The following is a 25,282-nucleotide window of genomic DNA, read 5'->3' on the forward strand; positions in this document are numbered from 1 at the left end:
ACACATTAAATACAAAAAGCCAAATATAAATCTGAACTACCGGAGAAGCAGAAGCCAAATCAGGAAATGAAAATGGATATACGAATCAGAAGTGGCCTAAGATTAAAGGCTAAAGTCTGGAGAAGTCCATCGCATTTTTAAAACTCTGTTAGGAATGAGTTATTTAACGTAGTTTATAAAAACAGTTAACCCACATTAGTCTAAATGACAACCTTTAACTCAGGAGCCGTCAAAGCGAGCACCTGTTGATCGCCATACAGAAACAGTGAAGTCCACTAGAACAAGCTGACCGAGCAACACGACACTGCCCCCGCGCACGTGTACGCCACTGCTCCGATTCTCCCGTCGCGTGCATCGCGCAGGAACGGACCAGCGCGTTTGTTTATGTTTTTCCTCGACGCCCACGCTCAATATTTAATGAGACGTGTAACCTCAACTTAGGCAGTCTCGCAGCTGTTACCACGAACGCTGCACTCTTCAAACAGAAGGACTGTACCGATGCTGTCGGTTTATTTCAGCCCAGCCTGATGCACGCAGATGGGGGGTGGGGGGTGTTCGAGGGTTGATGATAATCACTTGTATGCTATTAGTAAAGACATTAGTATTGCAATGTTTAGTTAACTTTGGAGTTAAGCAATATCTGCAACGTTGAACAACAACAACAATAATAATAATCATAGGAATTTGTAATTCTTGTTTAATGTAACAAGACTAGTTCTTTTCACATTTAAATGGGTCAGATTTTTTTAAAAGCCTACGAGAAAATGATATCTGTCTGACACTTAACGTTTTATATTTTACTAATCTTTTAAAAAAGAAAATTAAAAAAAAATACTGTAGACTTTGTAGCCCCGAAATTTGAGAGCGTTTGTCGTTTGAGGGTCCAGTCTAAGAGGACAGCGCAGATGGCCGAGGTAACTCCTAGAAAAAGAAGGTATATGGATAAACGCTGTAAATAATTGAACACGACAAGCGTGCTTGCGATATTGCTTATTATTCTCGCAGTTCACCTGAAGAGGGATCGCGGAGACGCGGCGCAGATGATTGGTCAAAAGCAGGGGGGGGGCAAAAAAAGGCAGGTACGCATAGCCAATTCATTAATAATTTGTAAACTTTTCCAGCGAATTGTTTTAAAAATGATAGCGAGTGCAACGTCGGAAAAATACAAGAAACAGAGCTGAAACGCTTGCAGGTGAGTAAATCATTTCGCGTCATACGACCATGAATAAAACCGGCCCCAGATGCAACGGAGCAGCTCGTGCGTCCGTGGTAAGCTTTACTGGCGCGTGTGAGAGCACGGGTACCTTGGTGCGCGTTGCCGGGTGCGTGTTGGCGTGCGCGTGAGCGCGTGCGGCTGACTCTCTTAGCGAGTGTGCGCTCTCTGGAGTGGAGTCCTAAGGGACCGCTCGCGCCGTGTGTAGCCGAGCCTCGCGCGCTCGCCAGCTGACAGCGCGTGCTTCAATGAGGATACCCAACACCCCGTGCCACGGGTCTGCCAACAATGGCACGCAAATTAATAAGCACTCCCATTACAGGCCCAGTGCCCAGAGTTATTCGGCGGCTTGAACTGAACCTAAGGTATATTTAAGGCATGCTATATATAAGTGTAATAATTAGACAACAGAAATAGATGAGTACACGTAACTAAACTGGGAGTAAGGGTGACTGTTTAGACTGCTGTAACACACAGTACAGCATATGGACGACGAAAAATAGGGACTAAACTCTGAAACCTCATAAGGAATGTCGGGCAAACAATTGCTGTCTGTCCAAATAAAATACATTTACAATTTCGCATGACAAAATTATTTATTAATTTATTTACTGAACGCAACTTGTATTCCCTTTCATTCGTTAAAGTAATCTAGCAAAAAGTGAATAGACATTAATTTAATTAAAGGTAAATAATAGTAAATAGTAAATAAAATAACAGTAAATAATAGAAAGCCCAGACAGCTAGTGTATGCGTAAGAGATTCTGTTTATTTATCTATTTTATTAAATCTTGATTTTAGCGTTCACCAAAGTTATGGTAATAATTTTGTTTAAAACAACGTCCTAAATTACCCTCTTACCAGTTCCAGAAAAGCATTCTTTGCACGCTTTATTCTCTCTGGAAAATCGATTAAATCTCTAAACGTTAACAAATATAAAGTAAATGTCATTATTTTAGATTTAATACGTGGACCATTACATGTCTTCTCTTAATATTTTTAGTCATAATAAAATGCCTAGTTCGGTTATTCAAGTTTTCCTTTTTAGTTTAATTAATTAATTTAGGCCTATTTTTTTGCTGCGTTTTATGCTTTTACTGTTAACTTAGGTTATTTAACGACATCTAGGACCATTTTCCAAATCGCTAAAAGTATCAAGATGAAACAAATCGGACACAACATCCAAAATCACAGATAAGCACAACTAATGCAGGCCTGCTTGACTTGCAACGGCTGTAAGAGAAAATAAAGCAGACTTAACAACAAAGGTTTCTGCGGGTGCTGACTACATCTTAATAACCAAATACATCGATGATCAAAGGTGCTTTAAGTTTCTATTTTTATTCCAAAATCAAATAAAACATAAAGCATGTGGCAAATTTGCTAATTTCCAACATAACAATAACTTGACCAAACAAACGGAAATAAATAGACCACTTCAGCCATCTTGGAGAAGCGGAAAACAAATATTAACCTCGCATTGAATATTCAAAATCAACAAATGTACAAAATGTCTAATGGCTATATTAAATATCTTCAAATTGGCATTACTAGGCTACGTAAAAACAGAAGTCTTGTCCCATAACAAAAGCATGTTCTTCAGGCCTATGACCTGTATTTAAAGTGCAAGTAAAGTTCAGAAGTTTCAATTTCGTAGAGTGTAAAACAAAAAATCATCAATCGTATGCTATGAAATTATAACATATGCATAAACTGGGTCGTTCTGTTTTGCGGAAGACACTTTTTTTTCGCATGACATTCGAGCCCATGGCACTGCTGCGCGCGGCAGTTGACATGGCGTGTGGGTCTTGTCGATGTCACGAAAAGGCAAATAATTCTGTTGGCGACGAAATATCGAAAACAACAATAACAGCATACATTTCAAACAGTTGTCAAATGAACTGATGAAAAACCAATCAAATGAATATTCGAAATGACCTATTGCGAAGAACAGGGCAGATGCGATTGACACGAACGATGAGCGGGTCTCCGCGCGCCCTAAAACGCGCGGCGGCCGTTCAGCCTCAGCTCGGAGAGCTCGTCTTCGCTCTGCAGCTCCACGTGCGCTTCGTCGGAATCGCTGAAGTGTGAGTGCGGGGAAAACTCTCCGTCGCTTCGGTTCGACCGCGGCGAGTCTTTGCTGCGCTCAGAGCCCGACTTGCTCGCCCCAGAGGGAGACTGCAAGTCCTGCTCCATCAGAGAGGCGAAAGCTGCGTCCTCGTACTGAAACGGCAGCCCGGTAAGCGGAACGGGAAAGCTCGCACCTGCGCCCCTCCGACAGGTGCTCGGTGATCCCCGGGGAGAGTGATCCCCGTCATAAACACTGGCGGGCAACAGGTCACAGTTTTGCGCGTCGGCTTTAGCACCGGGACCTTGCAGCAAGTCTGAGAGGGCGTTGATGTAGATTTGCGCCATCTGCAGGGTCTCGTATTTGGATAGCTTCTTCTCGTTGTCGAAAGACGGGATAACGCTGCGCAGCTCGTCAAAAGCGTGATTCAGTCCATGCATTCGCCGCCTTTCCCGCGCGTTGGCCGCTATGCGTCTCTGCTTCTGCACGACATTTATTGGTTTGCCGGATGGCGCCCGCTGCCTGCCCTCATCCGCTCCGACGGATCCCTTGAGCCGGCACAGCTCGCGCACTTTGACAGGACTCTTGCTGCTCTTTCTGAAGTTTGAGCTGCGGACCGACGCAGGAGACACGCCTTCCGCGCTCGAGCCGGGCGAGTGCAGCAGGTATTCGGCGTGTGCCGAGCAGGTGCCAGGCTGCACGGGAGCCAGCCAGGCGCGTGGGTCATTGCTGTCCATCAGTGCCAAAGCCGGTGGGTACTCGCACTGCTCCCCCCGCCCCGTGCTTGGATGCTGGACTTCTAGTTCCGCCACCTTCCTCGCATCTTTGCTGACGTCCACATTCATTCCATCCATTTTCTAAAGGTCTGCGTGAGTTCGGGACGGATGGTGCAAAACAGTGACGAAGCAGAAAGTGCGGGGAGGGTGTCGTTTCTTGCACTTGTTGCTCAAACTCTGTCCACAAGAGGATTTCTTTACTGATGTCTCAAGGCGATGCGTCGGTTTAAAAAGCGGCACGCGCCTGGGAGCCCCCCTTCTCAAGCTGGTCGCGTGGCGCTTTGACCAATAAGAGCACTTGGGGCAGGCGCGTGTGGGCGACCAATGAGAAGTCGCAGTGAACCCGAGAGAGGTTATTATGGCCAGACTGTTTTGTGATAATGCCGCGGTTTAGGCTTGTTTAACCGGAGTGTTATTATCACAATGGGTTGTCCCACAGGACGCACGCAGAAAGGTACAGGAATGTGGGAAGCGAGCAGAATGAAAAACGCACGGACTGTGCACCCCTCGCCACAGACAATGTGTCTGCAAAGTGTGCCACAGAACAGTCGGCAGAGGCATGCATAGGCTGTAAAAGCGATGGACCGCTGAAGGACATGCAGCCTACATATCCGCCCAGCCTTTTTTCTTTTTCTTTTCTTTTTTTGAAGCAGATCATGTAATTGTCATGCAATGGATACATCGCGCGCTTTGTAATTTCTTCAGATCTACACCTTTTCTTTTCTTCTAAACGCAGCCTATATTTTGAGAAGTTAGAATTAGCCTACCAGCAAATATTTCAGTATGCGGAGAACCTTATGAAAAACGTTTCCATTAAAAATAATTAAACATGAGAAATATTACTAATGGAATTTAAAAATAGAATTTAATCATTTATGTTGTGAATAATGTTTATCTAAATAAAGTCAAATTCAATAACATATTATTTAATTTCTTTTTAAATATAAGTTCTAACTTCTTTTAAGATATTAACAAATCTTTTGCCTATAGGTATAGGTATATCGGGCTATTCAACGCCTCTTTTATGACCCATTGATGTTACAACCATCTAGAATTTCATTTTCTTTGAGCAATTTCAAAACCTTTTTATTGGACTTAAGAAACGCCCTGTTAGTTAAAAGGCGTTTCGAGGATCGAAATTTGATCAGGAAAAACTACATAGCGTTCAATGTCACGACCTCTTAAAAAGATAGCTTATCAGATATATTATTATTATTATTATTATTATTATTATTATTATTACTACTATTATTATTAGTAGTAGTAATAGTAGTAGTAGTAGTAGTAGTAGTAGTAGTAGTAGTAATAGTAGTAGTATCAATATTATTATTATTGAAAGATAATGTAAGGACGTGTTTTTTTTTTTGTTTTTTTTTATGGAAACGTTCATTTCTTAATGCAGTTGTCTCATTATTTGCAATAAAAACTATCAGTCCAACTTTTGGTATTTTCTGATAACTTTTAACTGAAACTATGTTTAACTAGTCCACGATCATTAAAGTAAGCTAGCAGAAGTATTAGAAAACAACTGCACCTCAAACTCGTTTTATTTAGCCATTTTGGTATCACAAAACCTGTTTATATCGGTTGTATTGAGCAAAACTAAAACTGAAAAGACCCAATGAGAGGCGGGAAGAGCCTAAATTCCCTATTTCTGACATTAAAACAACATTAATCTTTTTACATTTATTCATGAATTCATAGAGAGAGGAGGTTCGAGGACTGGCGCCTGAGTCTACCCTAACCGGAGCCTCATCCAGTCGGCCTGCGTGTCTTGGAATAGTTCCTAAAGCAAACAACAGGTTGGATATTGTTGCTGTCGATTATTAAAGTGACCCAGGGACAATGGCGACTCTATGTTCCATTCGTCACGCCTGGGGAACTCTTTGGAAAAAGGGCACAAACTGTGTCTCGATGGGGGCTTCCAGTGCGATCGAGTCTGCATGCTGTGTTCTTCATTCCTGTCTCCTGGGAAACGCCGAGATATCGTTAAGTTGATAAAAGGAATGGGAGGTGAAATGTACAAGCACAAGAGTCACCGCCACATCTATTTAAAATAATTAATCAAATTATTATACTGGGACATTATAGTGCAGCTAGTTTTGCTCGATTGATGTGTGGACATTCATCCGAAACCTGATTCTCACCCTACTGTTTGAAGACACAAATACTATGTGCGAGGACATAACTGCAATAAGGTCAAACGTGTTCGTTTTTGTATGAACTGCTAAACATGGTTTTGTTCATATCGAGGATGTCAGAAGCCATCAGAAGGTGCGCACTGCATGGCGCGCACTGGGACATCTCTCACTGGCAGCCAAACAAAATCACAGCACCTCGAAGGCGCACCGGCGACACCAGGTGGACACGGAAGCTCTTGCAATAACAAGAGTACGTTATTTCCAAAGTGCCATGGATCCTGGGGAAGGAGCAGCCTATAGTTTAAATCTTTATCAACTAAGCCAGATATAACAAAGACCACTCACACGAGCTACAAAATACATGAAAACAACAATCAGTTGTTCTTCCTACTGGAGGGCTTGACCGTGCTTATTGATCTAGCATCAATAAGCATGAGCAGTCAAGCCCTCCAGTAGAAAGACCCTGACCGGCATAACACGGCACATTATTAAAACGGTTTCCACATATTCATATAACCACGATGATCCACGAACTTGGCCTTTTGAAGTGTGTGGAAGACCGGCGCGGTGGGGGTGGGGATTTTGGACGCTTGGCAGCCGGGTATCTGCCCTCCGGGCACTGAAGCGTGATGGTATCTGCTGCTGGGCTATTCTGTGTGTTCCAGAGGGCATGACGTCTGGTGCGCAAGCTCAGCGGTCACCCCAAACCCACCGCTGACCTTTGTCCATTATACCTGTGGTGTGTTTGAACAACCCGCTGCATACAGATTCAAGAACCAAATCCTCGCTGCAATGACATATCTGCGAAACATCTACGGACCTCCAGCAGGTGATGTGACGCAGCCTCTGCGACAGTTGGCAAGTTGCCTAGCCGCGCTGCCCGGTGAACTAACACGCAGGGACTGAGTTAGGCCCCCCAATACAGCAAAGACAACTAAACCACTGTAGAAAACATGTTTATTAGACAAATTATACACAGAAAGCTTTGCCACTTGTAACAGAGGCCTCAGTTTGTTCCATCTGAATAATATGCAACACATACAACAAAATAGGCCTATATTAAATACTGTACATTATAACTGGTTGAAAATGACCAAGTAATCCTGTACATACTATGTAAGAAATTAAAAATGTTACAGGCTTTGCCTGTTTGCATGTTTCTTTTTTTATGGAAAAGAATTGCCTTCTTATTCATAAATCCATAACTCAAAGTGAAATGTCAAAACCAGAATGCTTTACCATCAAGGGACTGTGGAGAACTCAATTAGTGCAATGGTGGCTATCATAACGCTAGGCTTTTATGTTAAAGTCTATATTTTCCTTGAATTCAACAAAAATGATCTCCATGTAAAATATACATTTTAATCTCTCTTCATTTATACTAAATAAACTTTTTTAAAATCGATACTAAATAAAAATTGTTCCTATTGTCATTCAGTAGCCAAAGCTAAAGAAAAGTACAGCTAGGATGCTCTCCTCAGAAGACTGTTGCAGCTCTCTACACACGACGTCGGTGAATTAGTTGGAGGATATCGAACTTAAAGCTCATTCTAAACAACTAACATTAGTCATATTAATAGTGTTAGTGAAAACTGCTTGGATGTTTTTTTGATATTTTTTTTTTTGTTTGTTTGTTTTACTCTTCAAAATGTGTCTTTTTTTTTTTTAAACTTGTCATCACACTTTGATGGCCTCGTTGTAACAATTAGCACTTTGTAAAAAAAAAAAAAAAAAAAAAAAAAAAAAGTTAGATAAATATTACCCCTTAACACTTATGAAACGAAATAGAAAGTTGTTTCAAACGATTCCCCGAAAGCGGCCGCCGCGTCTCCTCTTTCAGACGGCCTGGTGTTGGCCGGCGACGCGTGGCGCAGAATTAGAAAGAGCCCTCGGTCCAAGGCTTGTGTCGAGGATCTGTATGAAAGCTCTCGCACTCCACCTCTGACAGCTATGACGCAAGCCATGAGCTGGCGGTGCACGTGGTGGACTTATTGTACAAAATGTGGTTCATCAACCCCTCGCTTACAGCTACAGGACAGGGGAAAAAAGCCTTCCATGACTTAAGGATGCAAACCAGTGTAAGATGATGGCACTGAAGCAATATTAAAACTTATAGAAAGAAAAGAAAGGTAACAACAGACAGCACTGCTAAAGTTTTTTTCTTGTTTAAACTCTCTGACCATACACATTCCACGCATTTAAGATTTGTTATACTAAAAGTCAATAAAACACAATTAGAAGCCTTAGGTGCACGTTTTCTATGTGTTTAACCCCTCTCCTTCGGACTTGGTTTTCCAGAGTGTCCTAAGCGTGCTTTGAAGGATCCGACCTCAGAGAGATGGCACAGCAAACAGGGGCGAGGAGCGGAGGGACGCCCCGGAGAACCCGAAACGCCCGGAATACTCGGAATGCTGGGAAAGCTGCAGCAAGAGCGGTGTGGGCAGCCAGAGCGGTCCTGCTCTCCAGTCACTGCACGAAGCCGCCCCTACAGCTGCGTTGGCCGCCTGCCGGGTGCGCCTGCGAACACCGACCGAGCTCCGGTTGAGTCACGGGAAGAGAAGCGGGGCTCCTCGCACGGGCCTCGGGCTCTCGCGGATCCGCAGGTCACTCGGCAAAGTGCACTAGGTTTTTTTTATCCACCTCCTTTTGTCCAGAAACGAAAGGAAATGGATTAAATGTAAACATCCTGTTTTTGTACTGTTAAATTAGTCTTTTTATGCTCTCCCCACAAAGCGCAGTCCTCAAAAGTCCATGTGGAAGAAAAAAAACAACCCAAACAAAAAAAGCATAGTCATGTTGCTTACACGAGATATCTCCCAATGACCACAAGGACAACGATGAAACTGAACACCATCCTCGACAAGTAGGTGAACTCAGGCAGGACAAACACCCCATTCCACCGCCGAAAGCAAACGACACCCTGCACCCCCCTTCAAAAAAAATCTGAAGCGCAAGGAAGATCAAAAAAAGAAGCAGCTTGGTATTTACACTGGTATCTCTCTCTGGTTCACGCTGCGTCCGGCCCGGCCGGCCCGGCCCGCGGCACCTCATATGGAGGTGCCCCTGTCCGGGTCGTTGCCGTAGCTGAAGCTGGGGGCCGGCGTGGGCTGGTAGGGGATGCTCGACATTCCCTTAACGGGGCTGCGGAAGAAGCCGCCGTTGGGGGCGCGGTGCCGGAAGGGCCCCCCAGTTCGCTGGTCAGGCATGGCGCCGAAGGCGAAGCCGCCCGCTGCCTTGGCCGACAGGCTGCGGCTCAGCGTCTGGATCTGCTCAGGGATGAACGTGGTGGTGGTGATGTGTGTGTTGCGGAAGTCGCTGATCTGCTCCAGGGCCTGGCGGGCGGCCGGCAGGGAGTCCATGTCCAGTGGCGTCAGGTCGACAGAGGAGGCAGAGAACTGCTTGTGGGGGCTCTCGTCCTCCGTGCACAGGCTGTTCACGCGGCGATGGAGGTGCTCCAGGTCGATCTCCTTGTCGTCCTGGAAAGGGGGTGGTGGAGGGTGAGGGGTGGGGGGGGGGGGGTGGAGAAAGGTAAGGGAGGTGGAGCAGGGAGAGGGGTGGGGGTCAGGAAGTTGGAGGAGAAATAAAAGAGAGAGAGAGAGAGAGAGAGAGAGAGAGAGAGAAAGAGAAGAGGAAGGAGGGGTGAGGGTTGTTACAGGAGCACAGGACAGAAAAGGTACGTGGTGTAAGAGTGAGGAGGCGTGAGCGTGCGAACGTGAGAAAAAAGACGGAGGATGGCTTAGCGAAGAAAAGAGGCAGGGAAGGAGGCAACCGGGGGGGCGGGGCGGGGCGGGGCGGTCAGTCGGGGTGTACGGGAAGTAATATAGTGGTGCGTCACACATGGAACAAGATAAGGGTCACGGGTGCGAGGGATCGCAAAGATTGGTGATGGGGTTGTTGTGCGGGGGTGGGGGTATATGGCAGTGGGTGGAGCAGCAAAATGAGTTTGGGTGATGTTGGGGATTGCAGTGAGAGCAGCATGAGTGACCAGGGACAGAGGAGAGAAGGCACAGAAGGACAACGGCTAAAGTAAGGAAACCACACACACACACACACACACACACACACACACACACACACACACACACACAGACACACACCCACAGACAGACACACACCCACAGACACACACCCACAGACACACACACAGACACAGACACACACACAGACACAGACACAGACACACAGACACACACACACACACTTGTGGAGACTTGAGGCCATGTCTGCGCTGCCACACTAGGTAAGGCACTGTGGTATGGTTCACTAATGGCCCTGGTGCTTTAAATCGTTGTCATGCAGGCAACACGCATACGTTAATCAGGCCGAAGCAATATAAGGAGAAAGTTCTTCAAACAAGATTAATGTGTTGCTCTGGTAACGGGGTGATCTATCTTGATTCGCTCGGCTCAGCCCGAATGTTGTCTTAATTAGCAGTGAATTACTGCCTAGGTGACAGTGAGTCGTCGTCGCCCTCCAGCGTCCTGAATAAACGTTTGCATTCCCAGGGTGTTCGCCTGCCTTTGGGTTTGCGGTGAAAGTGCTAGAACAGAACGGCCTGCTGTCTGTAGGGAGTTTTTCGAGTGCATCCCAACCCTTCGTTCCAGGACCAAGCAGCAGATCTCTGAGCACTGCATGGGCCTGACTGGGGGGGTCCTCCCTCAGAGGAGGGGGTGGGGCCAAGGGAGGGGAGGGGCTGCTGGAGTGGCAGAGGGGAGGATGCAGGCTGCCGTCCCGCTTTGCCATCTCTGCGTATGCGGGGGGGGACCGGAAGTGGACGAGGCGATGTAGCTAGCACGCGGAATTCTAGCTTCCGAGCACGATGTTGTGCTGTGAAACTACAAGCAGAGAATGGCCAGTCTACCTCGTTACGCCCTTTATTTTAAAGTTAATGCCATTATATTTTAAAATAAGACACACTCCTGACCCCTTCGCCCCGTGAGAGCGAAGCGACCAATAAAATGTTTCATTTTAGATATGAACTCGATCTTTTTTTTTCACATTTCAGATGCATATGAGCAGTGGTTTTTTTATTACTACGTTTATGGGCATAACCTTTCCTCTGTGCTCGGCTCTGTCTGCTGAGAAATGTTAACAGGTAGCATCAGTTAACAGGTAACATTTTGATTAGCTATAGACGTCAGGCGCAGCAGCCTAAACACTGAACACATTTCACAAATGTCAGCGCACTGCACAAAGGCTAGCGCTGAAGGCTGCTCTACTTTAGTTCAGAGGTACTGTGCGCAGTAGATTCCAGGCTCCAGGAAGAGCCTTGTATGTCTCAGTTTTCTTTTGACTGAAACTCTCACAACAAACATCCGAATTTCTAATAAAGCATATAAGCTCATACTGAGGATCTCAGACTTCACGCATTTATACAGCGACGGCTTATTAAACGGCCTGTTGTGAGTCGCTGGCCCTTTCTAAACGGGCGATGTGTGTGCATGTGAAGCCGTTAAGGCACGCGGTGGGTCTGCTGATGGATTTGGGAGCGCCGCCGCTTCACAGGCGTCGTTCCACTACCTGCGAGGCTCGCTGTGGGAGGAGAGTGGACTTCTGCTCACTGCCGGCAGAAGGCGGCGCGCGGCGGAAGGACGAACGCGTGCCGCAGGGCGGAGTCTAGGGGCGTGGCGCAGTGTGCGGGCGCCAAGCGATTGGACGAGGCTCCTAGCACGAGAGTCGCGTCGGCCGCCAGCCCGCGGCGCGGCGGCACCCGCCCTGCGCGAGGTGGCCCGTTGGCCTGCAGCCGCGCGGGGCGAGCCGTCGGGAGGGGCGGGGGTGGAGATATGGACGGACAGGTGGATGGACGGACAGGGCAGGCAGATGGGGGGGGGGGGGGGGGGGGGGGGGGCATTTAAGAAGCAGGAGGAACGAGCAGAGAAAGACAACGAGCAGACAGTCAGCACACAGACTCGGCTCTTTATGTTCTTTTCTAGGTCCGAGGAACCAGATACCTGGAAAGGTGAGATGGTAAAAATGGCATTTTGCATTTCTCTGCCTCGCCCTGTACCCATCAACACAGAGTACTTATCTACAAAACAAAAGAAAAATAAAAGCCAAATAAAGAAAAGCCGTCGTTTCAGTCGGGGACAGTAAATCGCGCTTTGCTTTTACTGTTTCTGACAGAAATCCGACATTTCTTGAGGTCAGAGTCATGACCAACACAGAAGATTGGGTGGTGTTCAGCAAGCTTGGCTGCTTGTGACATCAGGCATCAGACGGGCGTCCAAATCCCAAGATGTTTTTGTTTACCCACGTTTTTAATCGCTGCGTCGCATCACGGAAAAGGCAGAGCGCCTTCACTGGTCCTTTACAGACATGTTGCCGTCTTGGTCAAGGCACCAAGAGTACATGCTGCACACCACACAATCACAACAGGAAATGACACAGCAGACATTCGCGGTGAAGGGAATGGTATTTCCTTTCACTTTCAGGCACATTATGAAGACACGGCTTGGCCGGTAGCGTGGCCGGTAACGTGGTCGGTAGCGTGGCCCACACTGCGCACGCTCTGGTTCGCTGGACCCTGCTGGGCCCTTGCCTTCACCTCACTTAGGGCAGGGCGCTAAGGCACGGATGCGTGCTCGAGGGGAGGCAAAATACGACATCGCACGGAACTGGCTTCGTATGAGCGGTCCCGCTAAACCACCCTGCACCGAAAACAACACCTTGGAGAGTGGAGGAGATCAAAGAGAAGCAGAGAGGAACCATCATGACATATGCAGTGTGTGTGTGTGTGTGTGTGTGTAAGTTTGCACGCACGTGTTGAGACATAGGCACAAACGCAAACATTTCTTCTACTCATTTAGTGTATAATGCACACGGTGTTTTACAGGTGTTAACAGAAAGGAAAGCGTTAGAAGGGTTAGGTGCATGGACACACGGGGGTTAGGGTGTTCTACCATACTACACAAAAAAGGACTGTGATGCACACAACAGAAAACAGAGAAGCTGTAACATGTCTCGGCCACTTGGATCATTGATGTCTGCAGTACGACGCTGTCTGGTCCGTGTGTAGCCCTACGCTAATCGGCGTGCTGCTAATATCCAGAGTGATTGATCATCGGCCCGCGAGCGGTGTGCTCAGTGGCGGGTCACTGTGTGCGGTGGCCTGTGAGTAAGTCCTGCCGAGTCTGACGGAACCTTCTGGAACAGCGCTCTGGAGAACGGGCCCGTGCAATTACTAACTGAAGATGTTGCATAATATAAGGGACTAATAATTGTACGAGATCATTAATTATCCATTCAGCAGATGAATTAACTCATTTTTTCATTTGCTTCTTATAAAGTGGAACCTGAAATGGAAATACAATTACATTTGCAGAACTATTATCAGACCCTACCTGCTATAATGCGGGTGGTGTTGGGGGGGGGGGGTCACCCTGTGTGTGGTGGGGTGATCCGCACGGCTGCTGGCGGATGAAGGCTGTTGGGTGGGCAGCGGTGAGGGGCCAGCTGGGATGCATATGCCCTGCTGGCTGCTGTAAAAGCAGGCAGGAGCGCGGGCAAGCCGCCTGTGGGGCTGTGCGCACGCACTGACGTGACTCTGAAGCTGAAGGCCCAACGGCGGCAAGGCGGTGAAGCGGGGCGTGCGAGACAGGTCGGTTCAGGCGGTACGAACCCGAGTGGGGCCGACTGAAGTGGTCACAAACACCTACAAGCACCTCGAGGAGAAGACAAGCGAGCCAGCGAGGATAAAACGTTCCTTCAGCCAGAAGCCCCTCAGGGCCTCACTGTACATCGCTTCAGTCCGAAGCCGTAGCCGCACGTTTGATGCTTTAGGTTGGACAACGTAACGAAATAAAACCGATATAATAAAATAAAACGCTTCAGAGAGACGTGCTGTTAACACCAGCTGCTCTTTATCGGGTACTGCGCCAACATGTTTTGCAGTTGGCCTTTCAGGAGTTACGCCGTGCTGGTCAGGACATGGACTTTACAGCACCCATTTGGTGTGGAGAGCAGAGCCCCATTACGGGTGACGTCCCGTGCTCGTTTTTGTTTTTTTATTTAAGAGTCTGCGCTTACATCTCTGCCTTCAGATGGGCACGGCTGCGTGAGGAAGTTCTGCGTGCGTTTTATAAGCCTGGCTCCCCGCGCTACTTCCGCCTTACCTTAGAAGGGCAAGTCGACACGTTTTAGGACACGTATAATCCAGCTAATGGCCCTTCTCGGGGAGATAACGCGCTTCTTAAACCAATTCGTTTCGTGTTCCCCCTTTTCAACCGCCTTGCTGGTCACCCCCCGGACCCTGTCCGCTCGGGGGTCCTCACCTCTTTCGAGGGCACCCTGGAACCCTTTCGCCTGGTCCACCAGGTCTCGATGGTGGCGATGAGGCAGGCGAGCACGACACCCGCCGCCAGGACGAAGAAGACGCCGGCAAAGCTGCGGATGTCCAGGGCGCTGGCGCTCCGCCTGGTGCCCGCCGGAGAGTAGAAGTCACACGGGCTGTCCTGCGGCCACCACTTCAGTCTCAGGATGTCCATGTCGCCGTTCTGCTGCAGTTCCAGGATCCTGAGGGCACGCACATCACCGCGCTCAACGCAATGATCAATGGTGCAGGGCAAATACACGTATGCGCTACTCACTCATGAGGACCAATCCACTGAAAGTAAAAATAAACAAACGAGCAACATGTAGTATATGTCACATTACGACTGGCTCGATCTTAATAACTGCCAACAAAACGTTCTACTCCCCACCAGGTTTGAGTTACCACTTTAAAACCCACTATTTATGTACTCTTCACTGGCATCTGTTGGCACCTTCGGTGGCTGCAGCGTTCAAATACTGCTCCACAGGCCAACACTAGAGGGCAGCGTCTCTCCAGAAATAAGGGCAGGGGACAACGTTCGCCCCTCTGCACCAATCATAAAAAAAATAAAAATAAAATAAAATCAGCGCATTTTAATGTAGAGGGGACAGTCTGCAATAGTGCCCGTCAAGCGACTAGAGATGAATTATGATGAACACACAACGCGGGGTTTTATGAGAGCTCTTCTCGCTGATTGACTGTTTTGCATTGCGGCACTGTCTCTCTGACCAGCCCGCCCGCAGTGGGGAGTGACACCACACATGCAGTCCCTGAAGGGGAGCTGGGATCCGCCGAGAGGCTGAATTTGGCCTCGGCCGACAGAGGACGCCGTCAGTAGCGCGGTGTCGAGCCGGCATCGACTCACGGTAATACTTTCTTTTGTTTTCATTTTGGAAAATGTGCATCTCCAGGTCCACAAGCAATTAATTGCATTGGAGATAATTCTTCCGTGTGATCATACGTTTAAATTGAAAAGTATCAGCTAATAGGCAGAGGGAATGCTTTTTAGGTGATTTTTTACAAAAGAAACATCACGTATATGTTTAAAAGTAATTAAAAGTAATTAACGCATCACAAGTAAAAAAGTGTAAAGGAAAAATGTAAATGTAAAAATGTATAATAGGCTATCTTTGTAACACCACACCACCCTGTGATGTCAACGTTCATCGCAGTTCCCCTGTAGACATTCCCCAACCCCACTGCGCGCGCGCGCGCACGCACGCACGCCCATAAAAATGTAATCACGCACATACACATGGGCACTCACGCGCGCGCGCACACCTGCATACGTGAAAAAAAAAAAGTTATTTTTAAAACCTCAAGCTCACGCCAACATGCTTTAAGAAGAAAAAAGAGCAGATATTCAAATTCTCAAGTATGGCTCAGGAAAAAAAAAAAAAACACAGACGATAAAGGTAAACAGGATCACACTGTCAGTGAGCTTGACACTTAAAAGGGAATCGTTCAGGAGACAGAAACTCAACCAGCGTTTCCATGTATACTAGAGTACTGAAATCAAGGCAAGCAAAAGTAATTAATGATTCTACTGATCCCGGAAGACCTAGAAACAGATAAAAACACAGTTGGAGCCAGACATGTTTCATTTACGAGTTTTTAACATGCGAACTCTGTAACAAAGGCGAGAACTGTAACAATGTCAGTATCTCCAGTGCAGGGCTAGGAAGCCACATTCCCTTTCCAGCCGATCGGACGTGATTTGCACGGGCGCCGCTAAAATTCCCGGCTCCGCGCCGGACGCCGGCGATGAATAACGGAAAAAGGAGGCTTCCTGTGCCCGCGCGCCCTCAGCGAGGCCGCATGCGCGTGTTTCCGAGCGCCCGGCGGGCCATTTCGTGTCTCGGAACAAGGGAATCTGACTTTTCCTATTTCCCTCATGGGATGCGACACGCGTAACGCATTTGCAAACTCTGTAGCAATTTCACTATGTAAAGGTACACATCTCATTCACTAACTTCTAACAATACAACAAGATCATTGAGAGCGATTTTCCCTCTATATAATGGCCCTGTGGCTTTGTCTGAGGGAAATATATCCCAACAACACTCACACTGCAATGGAACGATGTGTGTACTGCTTAAATTCCCATCGGAGAAGGTTATCCAGAGGTCAGGTGGCATGATTGAAAGCCTTTTATAGGCATCGAGTGTTGTGTTTTTAGTTGTGCTTAATCCATGTGACATGCAGTGCTGATACAACAGTAATGGGTGTGCGCGCACAGGTGGAGCGGGTAGGGCGCGAAATTCCACGATCACGTTCGGGATTGTTCAGGAATGCCGTTTTCCCGCGTGATCCGGGGGAACCGGAAGGGCAGCGCTACCTCAGCTCCTGCGCCTGCGTTCCATACGGCTTCGATACAGCTCCTTAGCAGGGCATCGGGGGAGGCTTTAGGCAAGACGGACTCTGGGCAACCATTGTAGCAGGTGAACGCGTGCGCCGATCCAGACCGCACCTAACGTTTTCAGAACGTGGGACGGCTTTGTAGTTAGCTGCTCACAAACCGCTTCATTCGGTGCCTGTGACAGTTGTTGCCATCTCGTGTAATCCACACCCAACACCACCTTTGCCCGGTGTTATATTGCCTCGGTAATGGTTCACCGCCGGGGGAGGCTCTGTATTTCATGGCCCGGTTGTGGCAGCTCCGTTATTTCTCATGACACGGCGTAACCTTCATCTGCGGGAGGCCATTCCATATACAATCCTGTCGGATCTGGAACCAGCGTACTTGGAGAAATCAGGCCCTGCCAGTAATACAAATAGCCATTAACGTGTGCGCGCGCTCCTCTGCCGGTCCCTAGGTGTGGCGTTACTTCAGGCCCACACTGATCACCTAATGGCAGTCTTTTTAACAGGCAGAAGGGAAGACCTTTAAGGACCCATTCTGTGACTCAATATTTCACATTAAACAGTTCTATCTGGGTTTCTCTATGCATATGGAAATGGAAGTTTTCATATGGACGTTTTTGGAGAATGTAATGGTCTTTTTGACCAGTGAATCACACAAATGAATAAAGCCTTTCTGCTGAACGCCACAAATAAGGATTCCTCCAGGAACCTTATCTGTTCTACCGAAGGGGCGTCTTTGGTTAACCACAGAACTAAAAGTGGCGCAGCAGCTCTGAGCAGCTGCCATGAATCACAGAGGCAGCACAAAAAACGACGCTAAACAGATGCTTCCCCGTCGAAGTATACAGCCATGTCTTCTCTGTTGAAGGTGTAAATCCATCCGACGGGACGACGGGTGGGGGGCGCTTAATAATGAATCCGCCGGAGCAGGGAGCAGGGGGAGGAATGAGGGTGAGGAATGAGGGCCGCTCCCGCTGCTCCCACGGCGATCGGCTGCCTCCTCCACAGGGTCGGCGGTGACGTCTGCAGGTCCGTTATCGCCTCCGCCCCCAAAGGCCTTTCAAGAGCATAAATACACACACACACACAAAAAAAACCAAAACAAAACAAAAAAACCATCCAACCCCAAAACATCCCTCCTCACGTGTCAATGTTGTTACCTTGTGGGTCTTCCGGCAGTTGGTGCCCAGCGAATTAACACCTGTGGTGCTTAATGGAGGAACTGCCCATCACTCTGGGCACACGGAGATTGGCGGGATCTTCGGGCATCAGTGCTGGCCGTCCTCGGAGACCCGGCCATTGCCGTTTTTTACGTTTTTCCTGGAGCGTTCCTCATGTGAAGCCTGATTGAGTTCCTGGAATCTCCAAAGACGATGATCTGCAGCTCGCCGCTTTTCCGGAGGCTCCGGTCGGAAGTGAAATTAACATGCCAAGTTGAACGCTGTCACTTAGCTTGTTAGTTTATTCCACCGGCACACGTCGTTACTGTTTTTATTAGACGTCTCATCCGGGCAGCTCTGTTCTGTCGTTCGTTATCCCCGCCCGTCCGTCGGCCTGTCGGTTTGTCTAACTCTCACAGTTTGTGTCTGTTTTCCTCCAACTCTTTCCCTCTTTCCTTCTTTAGCTCCCCTCGCGACTACACCCGAAGAATTGGTGGGAAAACAACAGCTTGCTGATTTCAGTTAGTGTTTTTATCTGTTAATCTCACCACACCTCACATGCTGCCGGGCCCTTGGTACTGTGGAGTTTGTGGAGGCTTGCGGGTCGGGGCCTCTAGCACGCACCGGCGCGCTAACAAACAGGAGGGTGAGGCGGAGTGGTGTCGTGAGTTAGCCTACATGCTCATTAAAGCCATTTGCTTCTGATTAGTAGGTTAGAGAGGACAGCTAACCGGCGGTTGAGGGGGATTTGCCGCCTTCTGCCTGAGTTATGTTCCAAAAAGTTGATTACAAACACTCGTTCCCCCTAACAGGCAAACACGACCTCATCAGGAGCATGGGTGTGAAGCCCACAAGCTTTCCCCCTCCAAGCCCCGGAAAAGCCCGCGCGGGTGCTCGCGGGGTCACGGCGAGACGCTTGCGTGGGCGAGTGCCCTCGCTCTCTTTCTTCCTCCTTCCTGGAGAGGGTTGTGGGCGGGGATTTGGGGGCCGTCTCCTTCAGGTCCGCGTGGAACGCCGTGGTCTCACCCAGCTGGCCTCGGCGTTCCGCTCACAGTGCCGATCGCCAGGGCTGTTGCCATGGCGACCGGCTGCAGGAGAAATGATCGCATGTTATTAGGTGTCTCTGACTGCAGGCAGACATACTGTTTTGATATGAGCAGGAAAGAAAGAATGAAAGCGAAAAAGAAAAAAGAAAAAAATCGGGGGGACGGAGACCCCCCCCCCCCCAAAAAAAACAAAAACAAAAAATAAACAAAACAAATGGTGGTAGAGCTGACAAAACAAATTAGGACATTGCAGCGGTGCAGGGGAGGGAGACAGACGTACCTCTGTTTAATGCCATTCATGACACACACACGCACACCGTGCACGCACACACGCAAAAATACACAACGCCAAAGAAACAGGAGTCAAGGGAACATTCTCTGCAAATTAGACGTAATCTGTCCTTAGGATGAGGCCAGTTTGGGGCAGGCGCAGGTACAGCGTCTCTGAAGGCTGAGCTGTTCGCGAAAAAGCTCCCCCTGCAGAAGAAATGCGACAGCGCCGCCTGTCTCCCGGCAACGGTGCGCTGCAGCGCGGGCCTCTTCCGTCAGCACCATGGCAATGTGATGCGCACGCACCAAGGCTCCTGCACGGCGCCATCTGAACCTGCCACACGGGGGCGCCATGACTGCAGAACCTGTACCCTGCAGAAAGGCTGCCATCGGTGCCGCTCTCTGCTGAGTACTGGCTTGACTCTCGACGCCCCCTTTTGGGTCAGCCTTACCAAATGGAAACTGGCCCAAGGTACCACGGATTCCTCCGTCCGGAAGTAGAATGACACCCTTTTAATTACGCTCCGAAACATTAATAGCCGAAACAATCAATTCTGCAACGTACCCAGTACGTAATCAAGGGGATTTAATAGTTCATTAAAATGATTAAAAGTTCCGAACACATGCCGTGTAAGTCTGCTGTCATGTTCCTAAAGGAACAACACCTTAAATCTTTACATAAAAACAATGAAAAGTCGCAAATGACCCACTGCTACTGTGAGAGATGGAATGTGATTCTGTGATGAGAACTGAGGACTTGATGATTCGTAGGCTGGAACTAAAATGTTTCCTTCTTGCAGAGGCGAGGCCTGATACGCAGGTCACTCCTATTCCAATATCATGAGGGTTAATGACACACGACTGACGAGTGCGGCGTCCATGTACACTATGCCCTGCCCTGGGAACAAATACATCTCAACCCCACCTGAATGCTGAAACATCCGTACCATAAAGAGAGGGCGCTTGTTACTGCGATGTTGGACGAGGGGAAAACTATTTCTGCTAAACCTTACCCCCCTGGACCGCTATAGGCTAGTACACAACAATCTGTAACATCTTGCATTGTCACCTAAATCAAATAAACAGGCCATCAAAGAATTATCCATACAAAACAGGCACGGCTCTGACGCCTCTGATGCCTCCCGGCGCCCACCGGACCTGCCTGATGCGTCAGCGTTCCTGCAGTTCCTTTTCCCTTAGGGGCATCTCTTAGCCTCTATACCATATGCACGCCTATTTCAGTGGATCACCTCGCGTCAGACGGTAGTTACTTTTCCACTCTTGGTGTGATTTTATTTTGGGGGGACCGCTGGCTTATCTCACCTCACCTCCGTACGATTGGGGTGCCTCCGCCTAATTCCGCATTGCCATCTTAACAACAAAATTCCTCTATCCGCTGTCAGCCAGAAGGCGACACTTTCTCTCAAGGTCTCGTCCTCACCTTGTCTCATGTTTCCCGTTGCTGCAGTTTCCTTTGGCTTACCAATTAGTCTACACTGGCCTACACCTGGATTCTCCGTAAAAACTGCCCGGTGACGATTTCGCTTTGTACAACTGACCTGAACGGACTTGGCGCTCGGGGCGTCCAAGTTCAGAGACCGATGGTCAGACAACTGGACAGAAAGCGTGGTGCATCGGCTCGCAGATCTGGAGGAGCATGTGCTGCTAGCCTACCCCATGCCTCCAGTGGGTCCTGGTCCCTTGCCATGCTGGTTAAAACCAAAAAAAAAAGCTCAGTTTTCTCGAGATGCTAAGAGGCCGTGGCGACGACTCAGTTTCCCGGTCATTATGTGCTTTTACGTGGGCCGTGGGCTAATGCTGCGCTGACCCTTTTCGCAGGTATCCACTAAAACAAATACCGAGCTCGACGTGTGCCTCGGTACTGGAGTCTGGAATAAAAACCTTTTTAAAAAGAAGAAGATAAAAATGAAAGGGAATTAAAAAGCACACGAGTCTGCAGCACGGCGCCTGGAGGAACAGTTGCCATAGCACAGCCTCAGAAGGCCTTTAGCTCTGTGAGGAGCAGCAGCATGTAGCAGGTCTTGTGTGATTCGTCGACGGCACCACTGGGCTTACACTGAGCTAAAACCCGCACCGTTGGCCAGTTTTAGGGTGGCTATAGCCCGCAAATAAGCATGCGTCACTAGTTTAAATCGTCAATAGTTCTCATTCATTCTAGTCTTATTCAACCATACTACCGTGACTCCATATTACTGAGAGATAGGGGCACTAGGACCTGGGAGAGGTGCTGCTGCCGCACAACAGCCCGGAAACCTGACACAGTTTGAGTATGAAAGATTTAAATATTTGGGGTGATCTGTGCCAGTCCCTGACTATCACTCTGCACTGCTTCGCTAAAATATCTTGTTTGTGTCGCGCTGTGTGCGAGACAGAATATCTCCGTGTCAGAGGATGTGGCTGAAGATGGTGGAACTTTAGCAGAAAAGAAAATACGTCATCTGAACGTCTGTTACAATTGTCCAGAATTAACAGAGGAACCCCGATGGCTGAAGAACAAACACTAACGTAACGTTATTTGAGAAACGACTTGCATTTTTGCTTTTTGTTGCTTTCCCAGAAGAACTGCCTTCGTCCTTGTGGTGACGCTGACATATAATATCACTGTCAATTAATAACTTCTTCCCGAGAGCGTTGCCGCGGACGACGTGGAGCTGGGTGTACTGACGAGAACTGACGAGCGGGGGAGAGGCTCCCTGCAGGGCTGCGGCCGGGTACCCCAACACCGATGGTGCAGCTGCCCTAACACTCCTGAGAGGACATGTGCAGCCAGCGACCTGTCTGAACAACACAACGCGAAGAGGAGGCGACCAATGGAGTCCGAAGCCGCGTTTTGGTCATGCCAGGTTTCGGCTTGCGATTAAGCAAGACTCGAGTGTGACCCTCTACGGAGCGTCCCACGTGTTAGTCTTTGGGTCGGATTGCTGTATAAGTGGCAGCAGTGCGGATAAACCACCGGCAACCGCGCTTCTCGGGGTGAGGTTAAAAAAAGTCGCTCCGTGGATGTTTCCTACTCTCGCCCCGTCATGAAACTCGGGCCAGGTTCCACGCCGCGATGGGGGACGGCGGCCGCGAGTACCTCCGACGCCCGCTGTAAATCAGCGCTCATGCCACGGCTTGCTGTGGCTGCCAGGCTACAAAGTGGCAGCGTGGTGGCTCACTCAGGCGGTACCTCTGAGAGAAGATGTCCCTGTAGGGGCTGCCGTGCTGCATGGCGATGCCGTAGCCTCGGTCCGGGGAGCCGCTGCTCACGGTGTAGAAGGAGCAGTCCTCGTCGTTAACGGCCACGTACTCCAGCACGGCCGCGTCCCACACGAACGCGAAGCGCCCGTACTTCACCTGAGAGACACGGGGGGGCGAGAGAGAGAGGGAGAAACAGCGAGAGAAATCAGTGCAGTCAGACAGAAGGCTTTCACAAGGTGGTGACTGTGTTAAAAAAAACAAAAAACAAAACGGGCAGCGATATTTGGGGGATAGGATGCTTCCAAACCTACCGGAGCGCTGAGCAACGTGCCTCTGATAAAGTGAGCAGGCCGCAGATTGTGTGGAACATTACAGTATAAAAAAATGGAAAAGCAGATGCATTAAATGTGAGCGCGATGTGTCTTCAGCTTACACACTTAACTGCCCTCCGCTGACCATTAGTCAACTCTGTGAACTCACGCGCCCATTCGACACAGCACAAGATGTGACTAGGCAAGTCTGATAGTTGAGGAGCATTATATCTCTTCCTGGGTTTAAAACGTGGCATGCAAACCATTCTTATTTGGGTTCTGTTTGGATTGACTTGCAAGCAGGAATAACAGAGGGATTTGGAAACGCTTTGCTTGTCCGTGAGGCAGAGACGGGCAGAGCGCCAGGAGAAGAACATGAAAGTTCCTTTCCTGAGAACCGGAATCCCGCCACTTCTATCTCGTTCCATTTCACCGCGTGTCCCCACCCCGAGGGCAGGCCGACATGGAGCGACGGGCATCAGCGTGCAGGATGCGAGGTGTTCCCTGTAAGCCCAGAAGAAAGGAGGCAGCTTTCCTCTGCGAGAACGTCTCAAGGTCAGGGCTTATGCCAAAATCAACGGGCCACGTCTGAGGGGCGTCTTTCGTGGCAGAGGCTAGACGTGACCCTGGAGCGCCGTGTGTTAGGCCTCACTTAAAAGTCAGACTTATAAAAACAAAACAAAAAAAGTTTGTTTTCTACTCATGTCTCTGACATTTAAAACGTCTTCATGGATGGCTTATAAAATTTCCACAAATCTGCAACGGGCCTGCACCGGGAGATCTGTGAGATTGCAGGATCTTTGGGGAAATAAGGCATAAAGGAGTGTGGACGGACAGTACATAAATATGCCACGTTCTCCTCACTTCATCTGACCCTCTGGGCCGCCGCGTGCGGCTCTGGGTCATTATGCGCTGCTCCATCGACTTGCTCGTGTGAAAATGCATTTTAAAAGATCATTCATGACTCCAGGCCCCCTGCAGGTATTTCTTCCTTCAAGTCTTCCTCTGACAGAAGAAACCGACAAACTCCTGCCACGGCAGCCGCCACTTCGGTGGGTTATGAAAAGCCTTATTCATACGTTATCACTAGTCTTCATTTTTTTTATTGGTTTGTTATCCGCTTACAAGCGCACGTTTGTTTCGAGGTTTCACCGTCAGTGCTAGCTGTAATTACCAAACATCCACCCCCGTGGATGGATAACGTTCGAGATGAACCCTTTGAACTTTACATTTATATTAAACAGATTACGAGATTAACTCATTTAGGATTCATTTAATTGGGTTAGGTCTGCAGATCGGTACACAAAACAGTGCGGACAATAACCTTGAAACGACACCGAACCAGCGTTGTGATCTAAAACACGTTAAGGTGGACCTAATTCCCGAGGCTCCAGGATCACGCTAAAAACAGTGGCCGTGCTCTGCCTCTGCTCTCTGAGTAACCGCGTAAGAATACTGAACTGTACAGGAGAGGTGGGCTGGGACAGGCCCGGCCAGACCACGGGGCATGCGGCGGGTCTGTGTCAGAGCGCGGGAACGAGGTGAGGACCAAGAAAGCAAAAGGGAGGCGAGTACTTGAGCCGCCGCGCATTGAGCAGAGCGTGGTGAAGCATGTCTTGTGCTCACAGAGTGGCACGGACCTGCGGCTGCGGCAGTCACAGGGGCTGTGATTCTAATTGTGCCAAGGTAATTATTTCAAGCAATTTTCCCTCAAACAACCCATTACTCGGTGCATCCTAATCAGAGCATTGTTTCCAGGGGAGGTATCGTAGCACGCATGCACACACGCACCCAAGATTCATAATAACTACATTAAGGCTGTTTATCCACTGCAACACACACACACACACACACACACACATATGAAAACAAACAAACAAAATTGAGTTACCATTAAACATGAGATTTTTTTTTCTTTTTTCCAATGGCAATACCGCTGAAGTCATTTAATATCAAGTGATCAGCCTGATTCTAATTACAGTGAAGTGGGCCATATAGAGTTTATACGTGTCAGGCATATTAGCCTTGAGAGTGACTCACTGCATAGAAATGGCAGGATTACTCAGGTAATTACAGACTTCTGAGCACATAACGATGCAAAATCAAAGCTTAGGAAACTAGCGGTTCTCCCACAAGAAAAACGCTTTAAATGGCAACATGTAGCATATCCTTATCGTCAACCTTTAGCCTATGCGAAAATACATTTTTCAAAATAGACACCTTTTTAAAGAAAAGTTCACACATATTACCAATACTGAATAAAACTAAGCAGTTATCATAATTTTCTTGTCATTTATTGGAGGCTACGTTCTAATTTTTTCTTGTGATTTGAAATACTTAAAATGTTAGCGGAATTACTCGAACATTTGAACAAGTGACATAAATAAAATTTACGCAATTTCCAAGTGGATCAGCCAAGGT

The 25,282-nt window shown here is 48.4% G+C and overlaps 2 protein-coding genes across 2 annotated transcripts in view; both read right to left on the reverse strand.

The window, feature by feature from the left end:
* Window positions 1–3,211: 3,211 nt before the first annotated feature.
* atoh1a (atonal bHLH transcription factor 1a) lies at window positions 3,212–4,135 on the reverse strand. Its single transcript, XM_026999787.2, has one exon. The coding sequence runs from the start codon at window positions 4,133–4,135 to the stop codon at window positions 3,212–3,214; it is 924 nt and encodes a 307-aa protein (XP_026855588.2).
* A 3,006-nt stretch (window positions 4,136–7,141) lies between these two features.
* grid2 (glutamate receptor, ionotropic, delta 2) overlaps window positions 7,142–25,282 on the reverse strand; it is a 238,262-nt gene continuing 220,121 nt past the window's right edge. Inside the window, exons 14-16 of the mRNA XM_026999786.2 lie at window positions 22,540–22,706; window positions 14,469–14,709; window positions 7,142–9,674 (exon numbers count right to left, since the gene is read on the reverse strand). Of these exons, the coding sequence (XP_026855587.2) occupies window positions 9,246–9,674; window positions 14,469–14,709; window positions 22,540–22,706 (837 nt within the window). The 3' untranslated portion in view covers window positions 7,142–9,245. The remainder of the gene's footprint in view (window positions 9,675–14,468; window positions 14,710–22,539; window positions 22,707–25,282) is intronic.

This window comes from Electrophorus electricus, chromosome 23 (assembly GCF_013358815.1).
Source record: "Electrophorus electricus isolate fEleEle1 chromosome 23, fEleEle1.pri, whole genome shotgun sequence".
Classification (NCBI taxonomy): domain Eukaryota; kingdom Metazoa; phylum Chordata; class Actinopteri; order Gymnotiformes; family Gymnotidae; genus Electrophorus; species Electrophorus electricus.

What these genes read in the sequence shown, in the direction of transcription:
- atoh1a (XM_026999787.2), bottom strand. Translation starts at nt 4,135, where the DNA reads ATGGATGGAATGAATGTGGACGTCAGCAAAGATGCGAGGAAGGTGGCG.